The sequence below is a fragment of the Larus michahellis genome, chromosome 6, assembly GCF_964199755.1.
Source record: "Larus michahellis chromosome 6, bLarMic1.1, whole genome shotgun sequence".
NCBI classification, from domain to species: Eukaryota; Metazoa; Chordata; class Aves; order Charadriiformes; family Laridae; genus Larus; species Larus michahellis.
In genome coordinates, this window is record NC_133901.1 from 72,807,361 (window position 1) to 72,829,598 (window position 22,238).

The 22,238-nt window shown below is 42.5% G+C and overlaps 1 protein-coding gene across 3 annotated transcripts in view; it reads right to left on the minus strand.

Annotated features, from left to right (window-relative positions):
* Positions 1 to 2,716: 2,716 nt before the first annotated feature.
* The window catches only part of TCERG1L (transcription elongation regulator 1 like), an 89,424-nt gene continuing 69,902 nt past the window's right edge, over positions 2,717 to 22,238 (minus strand). Inside the window, exons 9-13 of one of the 3 annotated variants that reach the window (XM_074592180.1) lie at positions 18,429 to 18,495; positions 12,529 to 12,664; positions 9,388 to 9,477; positions 6,003 to 6,121; positions 2,717 to 4,712 (exon numbers count right to left, since the gene is read on the minus strand). In XM_074592180.1, the coding sequence (XP_074448281.1) occupies positions 4,556 to 4,712; positions 6,003 to 6,121; positions 9,388 to 9,477; positions 12,529 to 12,664; positions 18,429 to 18,495 (569 nt within the window). In that variant the 3' untranslated portion in view covers positions 2,717 to 4,555. Of the gene's footprint in view, positions 4,713 to 6,002; positions 6,122 to 9,387; positions 9,478 to 12,528; positions 12,665 to 18,428; positions 18,499 to 22,238 lie in introns of all 3 variants that reach the window. The other 2 variants (XM_074592179.1, XM_074592178.1) reach the window with 2 other exon arrangements.

Genomic DNA, 22,238 nt, shown 5'->3' on the forward strand with positions numbered 1-22,238 from the left:
AGAAAAGGCAAGCCTCCCTCACACACACCTTTTTTTTCTTTCTTATTTTCAGAAATTCGGAGTAATTTGACCTTTTCCTACTTTCAACAGCCAGAGCACGGCTGCTCATCACAGGCTCAGGAGAGGTGGCCCCAGCACGCCCACACCAGAAGCCCCGAGTCTCCTCTTGGCCAGCCCCGGCCCAGGTGGTTCCAGGCTGGGGCTGGGACCGGGGCAGGGCAGGTGGGACTCAGCTGAGCCCATGACTCCAAAGATGGATTGCACTTGTTTGAATCGGGCAGGTATTAGGAAACATGGTGATCCCTGGAGAGCTGAAGATGAACAAAATGTGTAAAAAAATAATTTGAACGACTCAATCACAATCCACCCAGAGCGCTGCTCTCTTGAAACCGCTCTAGAAAAAAAAGTCAATGGGTTACTCAAGTCAGGAATAATTAGATTTTCCTCTTGGTTACCCAGATAAAAGGAAGAGTGCCCTCATTTTAGAAGGTAAAAAGAGAGTCCTGGAAATTGACTCCTAACTCATGAAAATCAGTTTATTCTCATTTGCTCTCGTGGAGCTGTTCAGGTCTAGTAAACATCACGTCCCGCTATGCTCACCCCCTCCCGGTGTGATCCTGCAGAATAATGATCGCTCTTTCTAGACTTAACTGCACTGGGCAAACACAATCCGAGGCTTTTAGGGTTTTTTTTTCAGTCTTACGTTAGCATCTCCTCTTCTCCTTGGTGTCCTCTACTGATGGGGGCTGACTCCTCTGGTCTGGCACAGGTGAGCTCCATTCCAAGCTATTTTCGATGAGGTTTTGGGGATGATGCAATGGTGGGCAGGTCGGTTTGTCTGTCCTTGCTGCGTCTTGGGCAAGGCACTTTGAGGTGCGCATCCCAGCATATGAAAATTTAGATATATCGCAGGAAAGAAAGAACTAATTCTGGAAAAACTGTATTTCCTGAGAAAAAATAACCAACTCTGACCGTCTAATGGGGCCTGGCACTTTTCACCGTTTCCCAAAGGAGCTCAAAGCTGTGTGTGTGCTCTCTAAGGGAGCTGCGCGGATCCACGCTGCCGCCAAAGCTGCACCCAACACCCAGGAGTGCTCTGCAGTGGCGCTGGGGCATCGCGCGTGACTCCACAGGTGACCTCCCCCGGCCTTCGATAGCTACAATTTCCTGACACCCACTGTATGCCCTTAATGTACGATGGTCACACGTCTGTGGCCATCATTTGTGTGCGATTTCCAAATCAGCCATGAAGTTATCCCCAGCGACAGACTGAGCCTCCTGCACCTCCCCGGTCACACTGCGCAGGTCCTCCCTGGGAAAACACAACCAAACCAAGCTTCAGGCATCCTTTTTCGCTAAGAGTTGCTGGATTTGCTAAGAGGGACAGCCTCATTTTTCAGTGCCTGGAGGCCAGACCAACATCACCTCTAGCCGGGACAAAAAAGGCCTCGCCCACCCATCTGCAGGACAAATGGACGGACATGGAGCCAAGCTTTTGGATGCACCAAAGCCACCTGCAACCTTCAAAGCCTTCCTGACTGTAGAGTAGTTATATTTTATTAGAGTAATATATAAACAATAATCATTAGAATATTAAGAGCTATTCTGTGCTCTATGCTATACCAACTGAAAGGACGATGTGCGCACATCTACTCATCTCCGAATGCGCTAAAAGGTTGTAATAGGTTTTCTTTGACATATTAGACATAGAATCATAGAATAGTTTGGGTGGGAAGGGCCCTTTAAAGGCCATCTAGTCCAACCCCCTGCCATGAGCAGGGACATCTTCAACTAGACCAGGTTGCTCAAAGGCCAGAGCAGACGAGGAGCAGCGTCCCCACCACCACCGACAGGAACAAATAACGGCATCCCGAACAAGGTGCTCTGTGATTTAAGCTAAAATCTAAAACGGTTTTGTTGTCTCTCATTGTTATCCAGGTTTCTCTTTCAGCTTAGCAAAACTATCTCTATAGATGAACAGGAGAAGGTAACATGGAGGACGGGCTCTGCTGTCATCTTAGGAGACTTCTGATGAACAGTGAAAAGCAGTCACTCCCAAGAAAGTAATTTTTCTCATGTATTAGTAACAAGAGAGGAGAATATTTTAATTTGAGGCACGTGAAGTGAGATCAGGATTTGTTAAGGGCATTGTGAAATGAACAGGCCATAAAAATATTATTTGGGATGAGATCAGACACTTCCACAAACTTGAAGAGCTTCTGTCAACGTATTTTACCGTGATGACTATGATTATTTTGCACTACAATGTACCTTAATATACACATTTCCTTCTGTTGTACCACGGGGATGGTTGTGTTTACTTTAATATTCGTCCATTTTAAAGATAAGAAAACAGAAACGAACTTGGAGCTTTCTGACAAATACGGCTCGCCACCGGCACTGAGCACTTCTGTGTTTCACAGAATTTCCCAAGAAAATCAGAGAGATTATACACTCATTATGATACTTACATCATGACGAGGATTTCTGACATTGTCAGGAAATGCTAAAATCAAGGAGAATCCCCAGAATATTACTACCCCATTTTATTCATATTTGGAATAAGGGATGGCAGCACACGGCCTAGATATGCACATACATTTGAAACAACAACAAGGGGTACAAGCCACTGAAACAGAAGAGTTTTCACTCATAAAAGCAAGATCTCATCCGTTTTCTGCACCTTACTTTTGTTTTGTTTTGTTTTGTTTTTTAAACAGGAACATTTGCAAAACCTTATGAAAACCCCTATGAAGTCTGCCTTCAGGTCTACCAAAAAACCTGCGTCTTTTTTCTGGGTCATTACTGCCTCGTCCGACCACACGTACCAGCGAACAGCATCGGCCTCTACGTAAGTCGTGACAGATACCTAAACCACATGGGAGTGGGAGCAAACCCGGCTCTTCCAGAGAGGTAAAAATAATTGTTAAATAAAGGTGTGAAAGTGGCTATCACAAGACTTGCAAGCCATGTAAAAGCAAATCGCATCTACCAGCTCGCACGCCAGCTCGCGCGGTCCCGAATACAGCCCTTGCGTGCAGAGGTGGGAAAAACCGTCAGCATGGTTTGACCTGGGCATTCCGACACAGCATCGCGTTTCCTCACTCACACCAACAGCAACTCTGGGGCAGGTCTTGCTCTCATAGAAATAAATTACAATATTTTTCATATAGAAGTTCGAAACTCTACATCCTTTCTAAAGCATATCTTATGTTAAATACCCTTCTTTGAATTCTTCTGAGTTCATTTTTCCAAAGCAGTATAAAATACCCTTTATTTCCTCGATTATAAAAAATATCCAGCACACATCTAAAGAAAAATTACCATCATTTGGAGAAAATATCAAAACCACTCCTACCAAATAGAAATCTACAAAACTAATGAGTAATAACTTAAAAATTAGGTCAACTGAAAAAAACGATTATGATCACAGAGAGAGGAGAGTGTGTCTCTCCCGTAGCGTAACGGAAGGGATACAGTGATGTCCAGCGGAGCTGTGCTGACCTCCTCCAGCCACGATAGCCTGCCTTCGCAGCCAGAGCGACCACTTTGCTCTCAATAGGCTCAGAGCTCCAACTGATATTAGTGGAATTTGCATACAAATCATGAGCGGTACAACTCCCGCTGCTTTTCCACCTCTCCAGTAAACACCAGGAGACCTGCACTACTTTACCAATATCTCAAAAAGTTTAGAAACTTAACATCCCCCTCGAAAACTGGCTTAAAATATTTATTAATTAAAAAAGTTAAATATTTATTTATACAAATATGATGAGAAAAATCTCATGCAGACTTTTCACATACAGTAACACAACTGAAATCAAAGGGTGATGGTTTTACAAAAGAACTTCTGTCTGGGAACTGGGAGGGAGAAGTGTTGCTATCGCCCGTGTGCCCGAACGCACCACTCACGGTAAGGAGGAAGCAATTTCTGAAACTTAAGAGTTTTCCTATGGAACATATGCCAAGATTTTCACACTCTTCACTAAGATTAACAATTAATATCTTATTACTACTACTCAGAGAACGGGACAGAGACGTATGAACAGCGGGAGATGAATTCCTGCGTACCACCGTACCTCTAAACACTTTATGGTAATGCATAAAGTTGCCAAAAGATTGCTTTAGATAATTCCCCTAAATGATGAAAATATCTTGAGATTGTTATGGATGGCATCTGCGTCTGCTTAATTACAAATCTGCATCGGATTCATAATTTGTGTATATTACAAGTAATTTGCATAATTAAAACAATTAAGGGATTGACATATCATGGCAATTAGAAATGCATCAAACTCTGGATGTTGTACAAAAAAGAGCTTCAATATGAAACATTAATTCTTTGAGAACAAAATATCCTTCAGATTCCTGCAGAACAACCTTCACAAATTCAATATATGTCCAATAAACTCTGTTTAGAGAAAGTTTTTCTCCGGGATCTCCGCTCCCTCGCCAAGCTGTCGCAAGTTGAACCCCCAACGCTTTAGCCTTTGTTTGAATCTCCTACTGCACTCCCAGCACGGACTTGTGTATTTATTGCCAGTTTCAGGAGGTTTTATCTCATTTTCCGTAGCCTTATCCTGTTTTCTTTGTCCCTCTTTTTAAGTAGAAGTATGAACTGATTGAAAAAATGCTCTTGGTCCTTCTTCTTCTGAACGAGGCGAAACCGCTGATCTCTTCCGTATTTCTCCGCAAATTCCTTAAATGTTGTTCTGCAGAAAAGAGAGACATTTTACAGCTGCGACCTTGCCAATCCCCTCTCGGTCTCCTTCACCTGGGTCTCGCTTCACTTTTCACACAGACACTAAAAGAGGGTGTTCTGGGGAATATTGGCTAGGAACGTGCCGGTAACCCCCAGGATGAGGGAGGCGAGACCATGCCAGAGCTGCCCGGGCTTCAGATTCACGGATCAGCCGGCAATACTTAACTTCCAGTTTTTGGTTTAGAAAAACCTGGGTGATAGCCAACAGGGCAATTTTGAGTCATTAACGCAGTATTCGCTGCAGCCCAGGTTACTGTGGCTTTAATCTATGCCTTATGGCCAGTATTTCAATAATTAGCTTCTAATAGAGCAGAAAACCACACCCGCGTCTCGTTGCAAACAAATGCATTTCGACTGTCAGTCGTACACGAGGCCTCATGAAATACCTCGCTAGTTTGAGCTTTTCTAAAAATAGCAAACAATTAATTGTAACTTTGAGTGACGGGCACAATGCAATTGAAACGCGCAGGCAGCTCTGCCGTCTCAGTTTTGTTCTAAAAATCTTCTTATAATTATCACTTCCATAGAGCCTGATGTGTTGTTTGTATCTATGTGTCTAGGTAGGTCGGGCTGTACAATTACCTGCATATTTTAGTAGAAAAAAAATGTTATTTCTTAGTTTCAACAATTTAACCAGACTTCTACTACATAAATCCCTTTATTTTCATATAATATACAAATGATCGAGTGCTATCCTAAGCACTACATTCGCCATTGTGCAGTTTTGGATCCATCACTGAAAAATCAATGTAGAAAAATGGCATTGCATTGCACGCTTTATTTAAATTTAGCAATGTGGTATTAATACTAACTTCGTTAAATTATGTTTCCCTTCCATCAAAATCAAACCTAACCAGAGTTTTTCACTAGTTACAGCTGTATGCCTAATATAAATGAGATTTAACATTCAGGTACTGATTTTATATAGCTAATGTATGTGTGTGTTCTATAATTATACCATATATATGCATATAAAATAAATGTGTTATGCAAAATATTACACATTCTTAATGACAGAGAGAGAGAAAAAGGAAGAGAGAGAGAAACGGTACGTTCCCTTTTGCAGTAATATAAGAAAATATTGTAAAATATTAGGGCAGAAATGTCAATGCAGCATTTTAACAATGGATGTACACGCCTGCTATGAAGAGTAGGTTCAGTGTTACGGCATCCCAGGGCCGATAACACAGGCAAAATGAGAAAGTTTATCTTAATGAATCTTCGTAAGGCAATGCCATACCTTGGCGATAACTTGGATTCTTCAAGGAGCTTTTTAAATTCTTCTTTGGCTAACAACAATTTATTTTTCTTTTCTTTGTACTCTTCTCTGATCCTGGTCTTGACAAACTGTTCAAATATCTTTCCAAGAATAGGGAAACAAGATAGAGCATTTATTAACAAAGCTTTTATGGTATTTATGCTTGATCAAAGGGCTGGCAATCTCACGACCTACAGTTCTTATTTGCCCTCAGTATAGGCTGACTCGCAGGCAGCGCAATCTGCTTTGTGTAGCACTGATCGTGTTCTCACAAAATAAGTAGCTGGAAAAGGTATAATTTGGACAGATAACATCTTCATTCAAACATCAAGTGCAACATAAATCAAGATTTCCCGACTTGAGTGTCTTGCTCGCATTTTCATGCCTATAGCACTACTGTCGTACATCTGTACAACTGACTGCATTTATTTAGTTTGGCTCTCGCATCCTTCCCAACTTGCTGGAATTCCTGAAAATGTCTATATTGCTAAACACCAACATTCTGTAGGTTACCCCCAAAAAGCCCGAAGACCTTTCAAATCAGTTGTCAGAAACTGCGAGCTTACACATGATCCCCTGTACTCCTACACCCGAAAGCTTTCATGTGTTTGGAAGGGTCGACAACCTCCCTCTAACAGTATTTGGCAGCTAAATATGCAGCAGGGCGCTCAGCATCAGGATTTTTGGTGTCTTGGAAAGGAGTTAAGGAGTTCGCTATGTCACAAAAGTCTGCCAACTGCTTGAATCACATTTTTAACACCAAAAGTCTGGCCCTGCTGGTTTCACGCTCTAAAAACTGTGGCATACTAAGTCGTCGAATAAAAGGAGCTGCTCCTCAAAATGCTATTAGTTTTCCATATTCACCATCTTTTCCATCTCAAATTACATACATTAAATATGATTGCTACGGTTACTACCACGGTTGCTTTCTCATCAGCCATGAGGATGCACAGGTGCAAATCTACATGTCATGAAAGGTAAAGTAACCAAATTACAACTGGCATTTAGTATAATATGTGAAAAAGGGAAGAAATAGCACTGGAAAAGTAAACATCAACAAATGGCCATGAAAGAAGTACTACAAAAAACCTCGGAAATCTGAGTATATTATACTGTCTGCAATTGCACAGGTTGAACGTAAGAGGAGATGGAAGAAATGGAACAAAGAAAGCAGGCGACACTGTTATTGCTCGCCTTTCTGCTACCAGTGAAGCTATGATGAAGGTAATAAATCAAAATTAACAGGTAGCTCATTATTTTAATACAGCTGGTCCTTTACCCTTCATTGTTCCTTGCTTAAACATAGTAGCATCTTTCAACTGTTAACAACCCCTTGGAAAATATTGGTAAGTAAGCAGAGCGAACCACTGATGTTCAATACAGATCGTTAAGGTCCTCGGGCAGCGTAAGGGCACCCACCAACAGCAGGGCTTCCACTCCTGGAAGTCAAACTCACCTCGACACAAGCTCAAGTCAAGAGGAAGTTCCCTCAGATGTTTGGAGATCACAGTCAGAACGCTCGCCGTGCCCGTCCCAACCCACCCGCCTGACCGTGGAGGGAAGAAAACTGCGGTACAACCAGCCATGCTCTGGTACTCACTCCCTCCTTCCTTCCCTCCTTCCTTCCCTCCTTCCCTCTTCCTTCCCTCCTTCCTTCCCTCCCTCCTTCCTTCCTTCCTTCACTCCTTTCACTCCTTCATTCCTTCTTTCACTGTGAGCCACTTCTCACCTCTAGCCCCCTCCACCATAAATTCATTTGCATAATTTAAGCAGCACTCAGACGCTCGCTATTCAGGTCACACAGTCAGTATCCGTGAAGGTAAATGCTTCCATAAACCTAAATAATGTCTTCTACTAATTTGAGTTGCACTCCAAGAAGTACTTTCATTAAATCAGGCATCTACTCTTGTCCGAGTCTAACTTTCTTCTTAAACTACTTCTTAGAGAAAATGGGGGCTAATTAAACGGCACTACTCATAATGAACGTCTAGAAGTCTTAATTACAAGTGTAGTATCTAAAATATATTAGAGACCCGGCACGCGCTCCCAAGCTTACTGGTTTTTTAACCCTCTTTTGCAGAAGAGCACCTGACCATCACCCTCTTCCGCTTGGCTCTGAGCCTGAATTACTGTCACTCACGGAGCCAACCTCCACCTGACGATGGGCTTCTACCTACAGCACTGCCAACCACTTGCTTGTCATAACTCCTTTCCTTGAGTATTAAATACATCCCACACACGAGGTCCCCCCTCAGCAGTGCTTCAAGCACATTATATTATGTGTATTCATGATGTATTTTTATTATCTCCAGGGCTGATAAAATGAAAGAAGTAATATAACTTGACTGACTCATCAAGGTCTAGGTTTTGTCCTTGCCGATTACCTGAAATAAATACAAAACTCCCTGCTTAGTCTTTTGTTTAGAGGTATTTTCTGTTCTAGCAGTTTCTCTTACATTTTCATTCCCATATTTCCATATTATTTTCTTGCAATTTTTTCTTAGGAAAGAAAATACTGGAAAGGTAGAAAATGAAGATGTATGTGGCCAGTCCCTCAGTAAATACCTACGGGAAGCTCTCTGGAGAATCACAAGACAATATGGGCCCCAGTGCAATGGAACAGGAATAAGTCCATTTTTCATTGTGTTCATTTAAATAATGGACAATTCCATATTCAAAATTCTTCCCTCTGCGGGATGACAAAAGACCGGTAAGGAAGAGAAATCACTACAGAACAGAAGTGTTCGCCTTCTCCACAACATCCTTGCATCTCTCCTAAATCTTTTAGACTTATTTGCAGCCCACAGGCCCTTTTAGATCCCCAGTGATAATTAATGCCCAAATAAATGAGGCAGCAAAAGCCCACTTCCCCGTGCAGCTTGCCAGGAAAACAAAACCCATTCAAGCAGGTACCAGCGTCGCCACAGTGCTCTATCCATTTATGTCTAGCAAGTTTAGTTATTGCAAAATACAGCAGTAAATACTGCCAAACTCCCAGAAGATATTCCAAGCAATAAAAATGAAGTAGCCTCTCTACAATATTTCAATAATCCAGAGTGGAAACATTGCCTTGTGGCCATTTCCCTTCCTGCTTCCCAGTCTCCGGGGTTCAGCAGGGGTTGGTCCTACAACCCAGGAGCCGGCAGCGCACCTCTACAAGCAAAACCACTTGTTACCACTCGCTTTTCAAAGGCGAGAGCACTTTCTTATGAGCAGCGCCGACATTACGAGTCTTACTGAAAAACTCAAGACAGAAATTTTAATTTTATGCAATTCTTTTTATCCTATCAAGATAATTACTCTGTATTACGGTTAATCTGGGAGATGTTCGCTGCCAATCAGAAGCTACGCTGGAGGTAACGCTCACCTGTTTACGTTCTTCTGGATTTAGCAGAAGGTAGCGTGGATCAAATACTATTTTGTGCAACTCTTTTTCCCATGTAGAAAATGCTGAAACCTGTGAAGTACACAAACACAGTTGCATTAAGGAATTTTAATAAGGATGTGAAAGAAGGAAATGTTCCAAGGTGAAGCAAAAGAGTAGTTCAGAAAGCTAATGAACCCTCTAAAGGATGCCTCAGAGCGGTTGGAAGTTGAATTTTAATCTGTTTCTGGCAATGCTCTGGTCGCCCCCACACCATTAGTATTGATTTGCTCTAGGACATCTCAGCGAGTAACTGGGAGACGCTCATTCCATATTTTTGATGGAAAGAATCTGCAGCAGAACGGAAAATTCCCATTTTATCATCCCCTTTGCACAACAGCAGCATCAATTTCCATTTAAGCAATTATCTCAGCTTTAACTCCCTTCCTCTCCAAAACTTAAATTATAACCCGAACGAGGCCGTCAGTGCACGCACACACTCCAAATCTGTAAAATCCCCTGGTTTTGCAGTAAATGCGCCGCTTTTGGGCGGCCGCCCAAGCACAGGGAAGTGTCCTCTCCTGCGGAGGCTCTTCCACCTTCTCCAGAACCTCCTTGTGGTGAGTGAGCTGGGAGGACCACCAGGAACCCACACAGGTCCCTCGCTCTCCCAGACCCCTTTGCCCGGGATTTTATGGAACAACATTCTGGGAGCACAAGACTGAAACCCCCAGCCTGATTTCGGTTCCTCGCACAACATCACTGTTAATTAGATTGCTACGGAAAACTCTGGAATAACATGAAATATTCTCATCATTCCATCTAATAATAAAGAGTAAATTCACTAAAACAAGTATGCGAAATATGATTAAAATAGAGTAATTAACACTCAAACAGGAAAGCTCCAATGAAGTACCTCTCATGCTGCCTTCTCAGAGCTTGCGAGTCACCTCTGTGCCCATGCAGGTGCCCAGCCCCTGAGGTTTGGGGTCTCCCCCACCAGGAGGATCAGCAGCAGGAATTCTCTTTTTTTCAGAATGCCTTTTATACTCTCCCTTGGCCATCAGCTTTGTTTCTAGTACAAAGGCCAGTTTGGTGACAAAGCTACTTCAGCTTGGGCTAATCTATCATGTAATCATTCTTGTTTATGACTTTTTCTTTAGTAATTATTTAACTTCACATGTTGCAGACATACACCTAAATTCAGTGTTGGCTACAGATATTTGTAATTTAATTCTAGCTACACCCGTCATATGCTGTTCAGGATACACATTTTGGAGCTCTCAAAATGCATATAAAATATTAGTATTCTGACTAATCTTCCAATGTGTATTGTATCGTGGTCTTCTTCCCCACGATGGGACATGTGTCCGGGGGATGGTGGGGGTGGCATCTCTCCCCAGAATAAATAATGATTTCTGTGGCCTCGTATCACCGCAGAGGAAAAGGGAGAGAGATCTGAGCTTGCCGTGGGCTTCCAGTTCTCAGCTCCTGCTCCTAACCAGAGTGCAAAGAACAGGGGAAAAAATCAGATGGGAAGGGGGCATTAGGGACCCTTGGCCCCTCTTTTTTTTCCCCAGTATTAAGAAGGTAAAATCTCGAGAAAAAATATCATTTCGAGTCCTTAAAAAAGTCTTGTTTCACTGGCAGCACCCTAGCAAAGAGACGACTCTCCTAGAAATGCAGCCTGGAGAACTCGGGTATTCTGATGCCGGGGCTGTGAGGGAGCCAGGAAAAGGCTTGGATTTGCTCAGGATTTCGTGAAAATTTTTGAACTTCCAGGAGGATATCCGAGATTACATCGTTACATGGGAAAACTTCCCACAGACTTACGAACAGTGCTGTTGTCTTGGAGCTACACCAAAATCATGCTTTATTTTCAAAATGTTACAACGTCCTTCTGTTGATATAATTTATGTAGGAAGAATCGGAAGTACATGGAAGAACCCCACCTAGTTCAAGCTCTTTGTAACGCCATCAAGTAACTTCTTGAGAAATAACATTATACAGAAACGGCAGGAGAGATGTTTGTTTAAATAATCAGTTTAAAATAACAGTAATGGCCTCACTGCATTTCAAGCAATGCCAACCAGCTAGTGCCAACCAGCGGCTTGTCTGGGCATCGAAAAAATGCTCAGGGCAAAAGCACAGTAACCTATTATCTATACATTTGTAAATAATAGCCGAAGCAAACAGTAAATTCCCTGACTTTCTTATTTTTATGAGCAAGTCTGACTCTCCCACTTGAAACACTTGAGGAACCCTATTACAGAGCATCCCTAATACTTTCAAATTTTGACTTACTGCCCCCTGACTTAAAATATGCCAGCAGGAGTCTTCAACCAGTATTCATTTATGGTGCTTCTGCATCTTTTAAGCATAAATAACAAAATATATTAAAAAGCATGTCTGACGGGGAGATAATTTACTGTTTAGCTTCCGAAGCTCTAATTGTCTACCTTTAAAGTCTGCTGATTATTAGTGATAAATTTTATAGGCTTTACTGCCTAACAACAGGCACCTTGGATGTTTTTTTCTTTACAGAAACTACACGAACTTCTATAGAACAGATACTTGCAGAGTGTTGGAGGGAGGTATAAAACCTGCATAGACTGCTCCATTATACACCCATTTACGTGGGCAGGATCAGGGCCTAAGCGTGTGACGCTGATTAATTCCATTCACACTCAAAATCATCAGTTCTCTGGAAAAAGGGACACCATGAGAGGAACTTCTGCAGCGGTGATTTTATGTCTATACATAAGGGTATCCTAAATTCCTCATACTGATGGTAGTCTTCACCCGGTGAGTTCAGCACAGGTTTGTGTGTGCTGCCACAAGAAAACACTGGTCCGTGCTGGAAGAGCTACTGCCTCTGGTTGTCTTTGGGTCTGTCTGTAGGAATTTAATTAGAACTGCACCTGCAAAGGGCTTTCAGTTCTGCAGAGCCACGTTTGAGTGGATGGCATGGGAGGAAAAATCACAGTATCACCAAACCGACACGGTTAACAGACAGAAAACCCCTCTCAATAATTGTTCATTTGCCTGCTAAGTGATAGGTATGAAATGAGTCCTGTCGTGGTCCTGGATGATGCCCTGTTTTCATAAATGGGATACATCAAAGCAAGCCCGCACGCTTCTCACCCCTCTCTCCAGCAGCATGTCTCGGAAATGCGTGATGCGCTCCTCCAGGGGAGGCGTCACCTGCCGCGCCGACGACTCCTCGTTCTTCTCCTCCCTCTCAGCCTTCCCCTGGTCGGCAGCTTGGGAATCTTCTGTTCTTTAACAAGGCAAGAGAGAAAATAGTTCAGTAACTGTCAACTCAGGAGGGGATTTTTAAGCCTCTCTAGAAAATCCTCCCTGCCGGCAGGACATCTCCAAGTGCAGAGCAGCCAGGGAGCAGCCGCTGAGAACTGACCCAGACCCGCAGCTCATTATTAACCCGCGGGGCCCTGCGACAGCTCCTTGGGTGGAAGGATGGTCTGTCGGGGAGATCAAGGAGGAACTCAGCAGCCAAATACTACGCTATATTTCAAGCTACAGAAAAGTGACAGCTTTATATAAAATTTGTCAAGGAGTGGAGACTCTAAAGGAGTGACTGAAGAGACTCGTCTTATTTTTCTTTCCTCGGTTTTTCTGCCCCCAAAACTTGAAAGTCAACACTAATCTTTATTTTATGTTCCCATGCAGCCCACGAGCTCGCTCCTAAGGGAAGTAATTGGGCAACGCATCGCATGCACAAACCTGCAATAAAGCAGCAGCGAAGAACCTGCCCTATGTCGGTGCCTGAAGGTCTGCGTTTATCCCAACAGCCTTTTTCCAAGACTGCATCTGCTTAGAATAAATAGGCGTTTCTGAGAAAATACTTCCTACTGATGGCCTGAGCCCCTTTGCTTACAAGACCCCCTGGATAAAGGCACGCAGGCAGCACCGCTCTGCCCATCACGGGACAGGAGGAGAGTTTACTGCTGGATGCAGCCATGAAGTAGCAGCAGCGTTAGAGGGATGCTCTCCTCAGGTGCAACCCCACAGAGTCGGTGTCACCACTGGAGAGTAACTGCTTCACACCAGATGAATATCTACATAAGTTTCTCAGTTACAGACCATTAACACTGCGCTCTCACAGGGCTGGAAGCCAACACCTATCTCCCCATGGTTTGGAGGGCTGGAGATTTGTCCCCGTGGGCCATCATCATCTGCAAGGAGAGGTGAACAAGGGAGGAACCAGGCAAGAGGGGAGGGCATGGGAGATGGGGATACAGACCTCCCCCCTTCAGAGAAGGTGGCCCACCCAGACCTCCAAATCGGACTTCTGCGCTGGGTCCATCCTGCTCTTCCCTCATGCTTTAAGCAAAAATATTAAGGCTCTTTCTGGAAAGATCAGGAGCCTTAGAATGATCACAAGGTTCAAGTGAGGATAATGAAATAAGGCGATTTGATTTTTAGCCTCCCACTACGCATGACTGCATTTTCCACTGATGTAATTTTCACCACTACAGAATAATACTTAGTTTGAAATTTCAACAGGAAAACACTTTTTTGTTTCCAAGCAAATGAATTAGATCAGCATGTAATGTGAGCCCTCGTGTATTATCTTCCTTCTACAAATAATTGCATTACACTTACATTTATCCTAAAATGATGCTGTGTTCCTAGTGATTTGAGAGAGATCAAATTGGTGTTCTTCACAGAATGACTCTGACTTTTATATCGTAATAGCAAATTTTATTCTGTGACATGATCCATGAAAGGCCCAACTCAGTTTCTAGTACACACAAAGGCCTTTTTCAAGCTGAAACTGCGAGAAATACAGCACGCTCCTCCACCAGCCGAGCACCGAAAGAGCCCCTCTTTCCATCAGCCTTTCTTACGCTATTGAAAATGATGCGGAAAATCACACAGACTGCTTTCTCCTGCCAAAATGTGCCAATAAAGAATACAATTTTCTTTAGCAAATAATACTAAAATCCGCATAACAAACTATGTGACTTCCTCCTCAGAAGGACAGACACGGGCATCCTTCCAGCACGAGCTCGGCAGCCTGCAAATCTCAACACGGACAGGGCGGTGAGGCGTTTGTGCATCACTGGTACCCAGGGAAGGGGGAAGAGGCAATGGGCACAAACTGCAATACAGGGAAACCCATCTAAGCATAAGCAAAACTTTTTTACTGTGAGGATGGTCAGACAGTGGGGCAGGCGACCGGGAAGGCTGTGGGGCTCCATCCTTGGAGATGGTCAACCCCCCTAGATACATCCCTGAGCGATCTGCGGGAGCCGGTGGCACAGAGACCCCCCAGCCCTTCTGTCATTCTGTGAAGAAAACCCAGAAGGCCTAAGTTTCTCTTAACATTTGTTTTCTTTTGTACGGAGTCCAATCAGAGGAAGAATTTGACTTCAGTATCTTTAAGCAGTTCCATTATGTCCCAACGAAGCGTAAATGAACGTGCAACAGGAGGCTGTGGAGCCCAAAGCTCCTACACCTGCAGATGCAGGTTCTGGCTGGAAGCCCCGGACAGCAGTTGGGCAAACGTCCCCAGTGAAAGCCGGGAGCCCTGCTGGCTTCTCCACTGGCCTTGGGCCCGGTCCTCTGCCAGCCCGGCCACCAAACAGCAGGAGAAGAGAAATGGCAGATCTGTTCTTACCGACACGAACTGGTGATCCACTGCAAACCTCCGTGTGGTGACCCTCTAGCTGAATTACAAAGAATTGTGCTGGAACTTTTATAGAATAAGATCTTATCACTAGCACCAAGCTCTCTGTATAGCAGACGATTTACTGTATGTCAAAGGAACAATATGATTTACTAAGTGACTTGACTTAAGTATCTCCCAACAGCATTCCCTGTTCAATGTAGGAAAACATTCACTCCCTTCACATGCAATTATTAACGCGGATATGACAGCAATATGAACAGTTGTTCTGTCCGTCCAGCACCAAAATTAAAATTTGTTTAGTTTCCTGTAAGGACAAATCTGGATTCAGGCTGGAGTGAGCAGCAATTTGTTCACTCCCAAGTAAAACAAAGCAGAGGAAACAGAAATACAGATTTGGACCTTGTACGTGCAAGTTGGAGGATGAAAAGCTGGTGATGCATGTCCTCTTATCCAAAACTCAGAGCTTAACCAGCACTTTAATAGACCCTACATCTTGAGAATTCCCCTTCTGCCAAGTAACTCGGCTGCTTTTCTTACGAGGAATTACGGGCCACATTTTTTAACTCAGTTCTGCTCTTGGCTGAGTAATTCAGAGACACACAGATGGAGGCAAACGAGACCCACAGCACTTAGAAACAATAATATCAGTTCCAAACACTGATGGCAGCAGCAATTTTAATCGCTGTGCAAACAACCATGGCTCGGTCTCCACTGCGGCGCCGGGAGGTTGTTGCCCGCTGCAGTGGGTACCCAGCGGGGACGGGACCGTCCCGGCTCCAGTGGGATGTCACAACCGCACTAGCAACAACTCTTAGTATAGCAAGAGTTTGTACCTGATTTTCGTCTTGAGGATAACTAAATTCTAGTTTGACGTGAAAATCCTACAATATTTTCCTTTTTTATGTCATGAACTGTTAGCTACACTCCAATATTAATACATTTATACAAGCACTTAGACTGCATTTCTTTAGTGTAAGGTCAGTATTTTAAAGGTCCATCCATGAACCTCTATCTTCTGCCGTTGTTTCAGGGTACAAAGCAAAATGTCAAGAAATCTTTATATGTTACAAAAAAGAATTTAAAAATCGAAACAGCTGTAGAAATCATGTAGTAGTTTGGGGATGCATGTTCTACTGACAGGAAAATAAACACTTTAGGGCTTTTTGGTGACAGGTCAAACTTCTGGGGAACTGGGATCATCACAACAAAGTCGGACAAAATGCTGCACTGTCAACCCAAATCTTATTTGTTTCTTATGCGAATGTTGCCCTTGACTTTCATAGGACTAATTGTCCAAATACAGCAAGTAAGAATTGCTTCCTCCTAAGCTAAGGATTTATTTTAACAGTTAAGCAAAGACAGAACTTAAGATAAGGTTCTCTGAGCTTTAAATATCCTCTCAATGAGTATCTTGCCATGAATTTACAGTATGATAAAGGTTGGGTTATTTCTTACACCATAGATACGTGTAGCCCAATATAAAGACTTATGATGACATCAACAGCAGGTGATACATACATTTATGATCATGTGCTATTTAACTTTGGAGGCATAAAGTCACAGCTCAGAGTCGTTTGTGTTGCCTATGCCTCCAGTGACCTCTTCAAGACCCCAGGGACAAGTCCCCATCCCAGGAACACTCCTCTCCATGCCAGACGCCTTTGCCACACGGGCGGACATGGCAGCAGACACTGCCACCACGCTGTGGGACTTCTGACATGGTCGCACCTTCAGCTGCACGATTTATGCTTGTCCATGTATATATATGTATCTATGGACAGATAAATATATACCACAAGAAAGATGCTACAACGCATAAGGGCAGGAGAGTCGTGCAGCAACTCTGCCACAGGCTGACATTGCCCTGTATTTACCTATTTGCTTTAGGGAGAAATAAAATTATATCAAAATGTATTTCTGCAAGTAAATAAAAATAATAAAAGACAAATTCTGCAAATATATAAAGAAGATGGTCCATATTTGGATTTTAACAATTTTGACAATATCCTTTTGAGTGTAAGGAAAATAAGAGATTAAAACCCCCAAGTTAGCCTCTCAGGAGTAAGCCACGGAACTCCGATGACGATGAGGCGATATTCCTTATCCTCGAGCAGAGAGCGGGAGAGGCACTGCCTGACCTCGCGCCACGCTGCGCAGTACGCCCCAGCCTACTTGGATACACTCACCTTTCAATAAGCACGTTTCTCTTGAGTTTACGAACAAGCTTTTGGAGTTTCAGAATTCCATTTATGAACATTAATGGAAAGACGTTTCACATTTTCTCAACCAATCACTAAAGGGAATCACCTTAATAGCACGTGGCAAACACCCGCTTCTACACACAGATCATAATACTGGCCCATTTCGTTAGACCCACTGATGGCATTAAAATATTCTTAAATACTTTTATACTAAATATAAACTTTTATACTAGTTTATATATACTAAATATTGTGTACATTGGAAAAGTACGTTTACTATATAGAAAGTATAAATATACCCTTTTGTACCAAACGTTAAATGCACAATAGTCTTGGAGTTTATGTTTATACCAAACATTAAATGCACAATTATACCCCGAGTATCTGATTCTTCCCTTCATAGTTAAACAAATCCACAGAAACCCTTAAGGAGGTCAAAAGAACCATCCAATGTAGATGGATAAGAATGGCAATAGAAGACAGAGTACGACTTTTTTCAATATATTCACTTGAAAAATACAGAAATTTGTTGTGGTTACCAGTCAAAATGCCCCAAGTATAACACACTATCTATGCAGATTTATTTTACAGATTATTTTTTTTAATGGTCCAAACCATTACAGCCAGCCGCATGAACAGCTAACGCTGTACGCAGTCACTGGCCAAAGGTTAAGTGGAATGAAATGTCTCTAAGGTACTTCTTAAAACAGGAGTGTTTACTTCATTTTCTTGTTGGCAAAGGCTCAGGGAGTTGTTTATTTGGCACATTGTTTTTTTGCCTCTTACTCCATGAGAATTTGAAATACACATGATAATAAAGGTCAAATAAAAGCAGAGTAACAGAAATACCTCCGGATATTTTGGAGCCGGTAGCCTGGAAACCCTAACACCAGTGAAAAAAAGTCTCCTTCACTTCAATGAAGATAAAGCTTTTATCCAATGTCTTCGAAATAACTACATATCCTTACAGTCTTCCTTTAACCATTTCAAAGTAAGAAAGAGTTACTCAGACAAAAATGGATAACGTCATGGGAAACACAGATTATCAAGAATCATGGAGTTTGATGAAGATCGGATACCTTAAGAATGACTCTCACAAGAAAAGAATTGTATTTCTCTTTGCACTTATTTGTACCAGACGTTACCTTCCCAACATTACATATAGATAAGTAAACTTTAGAACTTACTTATTTCTCTTAGTTTTGATGCTAAGATCATCATTTTCATCCCCTGGACAAGAACTAACACATTTATCTGCTAAAAAGAAATAAATAGTTATTAGATTTGAACTAGATAAATGGGAATACAAATTCCTCAAATTAACCTTTCATTTCGTGTCTTTGGCCGCTGCTCAGGTATTTGCTATTTTTCACTTTCCACAGAGCATTTTAAAAATAACACATATTTCATCACATCTTCAGAACTGCCTTTACCCAAATGAAAGTAATAGCGATAAACCCGACCATTTTCATTCTGAAAAAATACTCATTGTTCGTTCATGACAGGATTATTTTAAATCTCGTTATTGTTTCAACCTGATACTCCCTCCTCCCTTCCCTTAAAAATGCGACTACAAAGACATTTCTGCAAAATTATTTCAGTCCTGGCAGCCTGAAGGATTCAATTGTGCTAACTTATTCCAGAATCTCCCTCCTTAGCCCACTTCTCATTCTTATATAGGGAAAAATAATGCTGCTTTTCCATAAATTCAATGACCAGTATGGCAAGGCTGTGGAGATACCAACAACCTCCTCGCTCCTGATGTCGTAGAGTAACTCCAAGGCTCCTGGTGGGGCCTGGACACTTGCCCTTGAAGGATGCTGAGGCTGCATCGTCACTCATGACGAACGTGAAGCATACGGAACAGATATTTACTTCTGGAATTTTTTCTTTTTTTCCACTACAGTTTTCATCAAAATTCAAACGGACAGAGCACCAGAAGTCCTGTCCATCCAGTGCTTGGTTTGTGTGCGGAGTCTTCAGTAGTTCCCCTTCCCCACCAATTAGTTGAGAAATATAAAAATCAAGCTGTATGTGGTTAGCTTGGGAATATCCGAAACACCAAACCTCAGCCCTTTTGTACTAGACTGGTAACGAAGACACCTCTTGCTATTTAGTAAACTATGTAAAAATAAATGTAAAATAAATATAAAATTGAATTTAGGTTATGGACATAAAAGGTTTGAATAATTTGATGTGGGGAGATCTGATCTCACTGAAATCAGATGAAACTCCAAGACTAGAAAATGGGTCCAATCTTTGTATCATTGAAGCTAACAGAAATGTGGCCATTTATTTCAAGTTTCAATTTAAGAATCTTCTCCTTACTTCATTTTGTTTCCCTATTTTAGGGAAATTGCATGTTTATTGGTGTGCTCTCTTCAAATGTTACCTTTTATTTATATTAAGTGCATGAACGTGGCATACACTGCAAAAGGACCAATACAAATCCCAGAGCAGCTGTACCGTTGCGGCGTGGGCAGAGCGGGAGCAGGGACCACGTCAGAAGGGAATACACGGCAAGTACAAATGGACGTTTTACGAACTACAACTTAAAATGATAAGAAGCAGCAATGAATGGCATTCCGAAATAAGGAGCTTGACCTCAACATTCCTGCCAACATACGAGCATTATGAATATGTAAATGAATTTAATCATGTTTTAAATAAACATAAATTCACTGGAACTATTACCTCTTCTTGGTAACTTCTTCTTTGGGACACCCAATTCAAAATATAAAGAAATAGGAAAAACAACCCATAAATTCAGAAGGTGGAACGCAATTCGACAGAGATATCATAAAGCTATTAATGAGGAGTTGAACAACCCGCGGAGGCCGCGGTGATCTGAACTGTAACGAATGCTGAAAGCAGTAACACGAAATGAGAGCGTACCTGGTGGTGTTCTCCAGGAGAGCTGAAGCTAAAGGTGAGTGGGCAAGCACAATGCTATCCCTACCGAATGTCACCACGACAAAGACAAGGAAAAGCCATGCCCATGGGGCACCTCCTGCATTTGTCCCATGCCACAGCCAGCCCCTCCCGAGCGGCCGAAGGACCGACGCTGTGCCACGCTCGGACGTGACGGACCCCAACGGGACGTTCTTTTAGCAAAGGGAGCACGTGGTGGCAAGTCCTTTCTGTTCCACATCCCCACGGGACACGAGCAAACTCACTGGGGATGGCAAACCACTATAGGAAGTTCTGCAGCTACTTGAAGGTGAACTCAAATTTGAAGTCATCTTATGACAAGACCTTCCATAGATTTCTGAAAAGGATTTACAATTTTTGAATTTTGCTGTGAAAAATACATGAGCGTGGCATTTATAAAAATAACCTTCAATGACCATATAGCTTCCAGCTAAAAGAATTCTGACGCAATACACCTTGATTGCAGAGTTTGGTTCCAGCGAGCAATGGGGGGACACCAAATCCCTCTCCCTTCGCCTGCGGGACTGCCTGCTCTGGGCAGAGTGTCTCAGGGAAATGGATTAGAGTCAGCATCCTCCCTTAACATTTCAGTGCAATGGAAAACTCGGTGAGACATGACAAACGGTGTCCACCTCTCCCTCGGGGACCTCCTGCACCACACGGCACCGCTGGACCTCTGCTAAGATCACAGACTGACTTCGCAAGGGAAGCAGCCGAGCACAAAACCGAATAATTGATTTAAAGCTTTGAGGAAGAATATTACTTGACAATCATCTTTCCATGAAATCATGAAGCAGAGCACAGCCCCAATCCGACGGTCTATCAAGCTTAGTGCTGATTAATTAAATCATTCAGCTAATCCCAGCCATGTCACGAATTCTGGTTCATTTTCCAGAGCCAAGAGGAAAGACCAGCGTTTACCAGGTGAGTGAAAGCGGCGTCAATCCACCGGCCACAACGCAAAAATCTGATTTGCAGTTTTGTAAAGAGACCTGGTGCCCACGTGTCGCACCAGGAGCCGACCCAGGCTGTTCCTAGGGACCGCGCTTCATGGTTTTGTCTGAACGGGGCCAAAATATTTGTGGGAACAGAGTAAACCAAATCACAACTGGTTTTGAATAGGGACCATGCCAACTATGAATCGGCACGCCATCTTCTGTAGGCAGAATGTCAGTTTTCTTTTAATTAGCTGAAAAAATAATGTCCTCAGCCCAAACACCCAGACAACCCACTTGAGCAGGTGAAGGAACAGGAACAGATAAAAATGTTTTTCTCCGTTGCAATAAAACAGAAACACTTCAAGGAATCTTTGGGGGGAAATAGGGATATTACGGTCAGTCTGTGACTGCACTGAGACAGAGGAGTAATGATTCCATGGGACGGCCTGATGGGAACCCATTAGAAAAGAGCCGTGACACCTTCATAAATCTCCCTAAGAACTAATACTTTGTGGAGGCGGAGTAATTGATAAATGAGTAATTTTTCATTTATGCCTAAATTATAAATGCACTTGATCTTTCAGTGGAGCGATGTGCAGATAACCTATAGCACCCCATGAATAACGATGCTTGCCAAATTTTTCGTGCCTTTGATTTAAAAATTCTAATTAAAACTCAGCAGCAGCAACTAAACTAAATAAATTTGGCAACCATTGTTGCAAACACAGAGCTCATTTGTGTTATTTATTTACTTGAGATTACAGCCTAAGAGAAATGGTAACAAATAATTCCTTTCACCTCAGCAGCTAATATATACTAATTATAACCTGACTGTCTCAAATACTGAGCAACCACAAGTCCCAATTATATCAAGGAAGATTAAGACTATTAGCAACAATGAAAACCGTGGTCATAAAGAAACTGGTGCATGAATCAAATCTTGGTGGTACATATAGATATTAAATAAATAAAGAGGATGGAAAGGATGGAGCACACAGAAAAAAATAGATTTTTGAAGTGGCACACATCAGCAATGACTTTAGACTCTTCTTCTTAAGGAATTATAGGCCATGAACAATGACCCTCAGTTTTGTCTTTGGCCATCGTTTCCCTTCCCAGTAATTAATT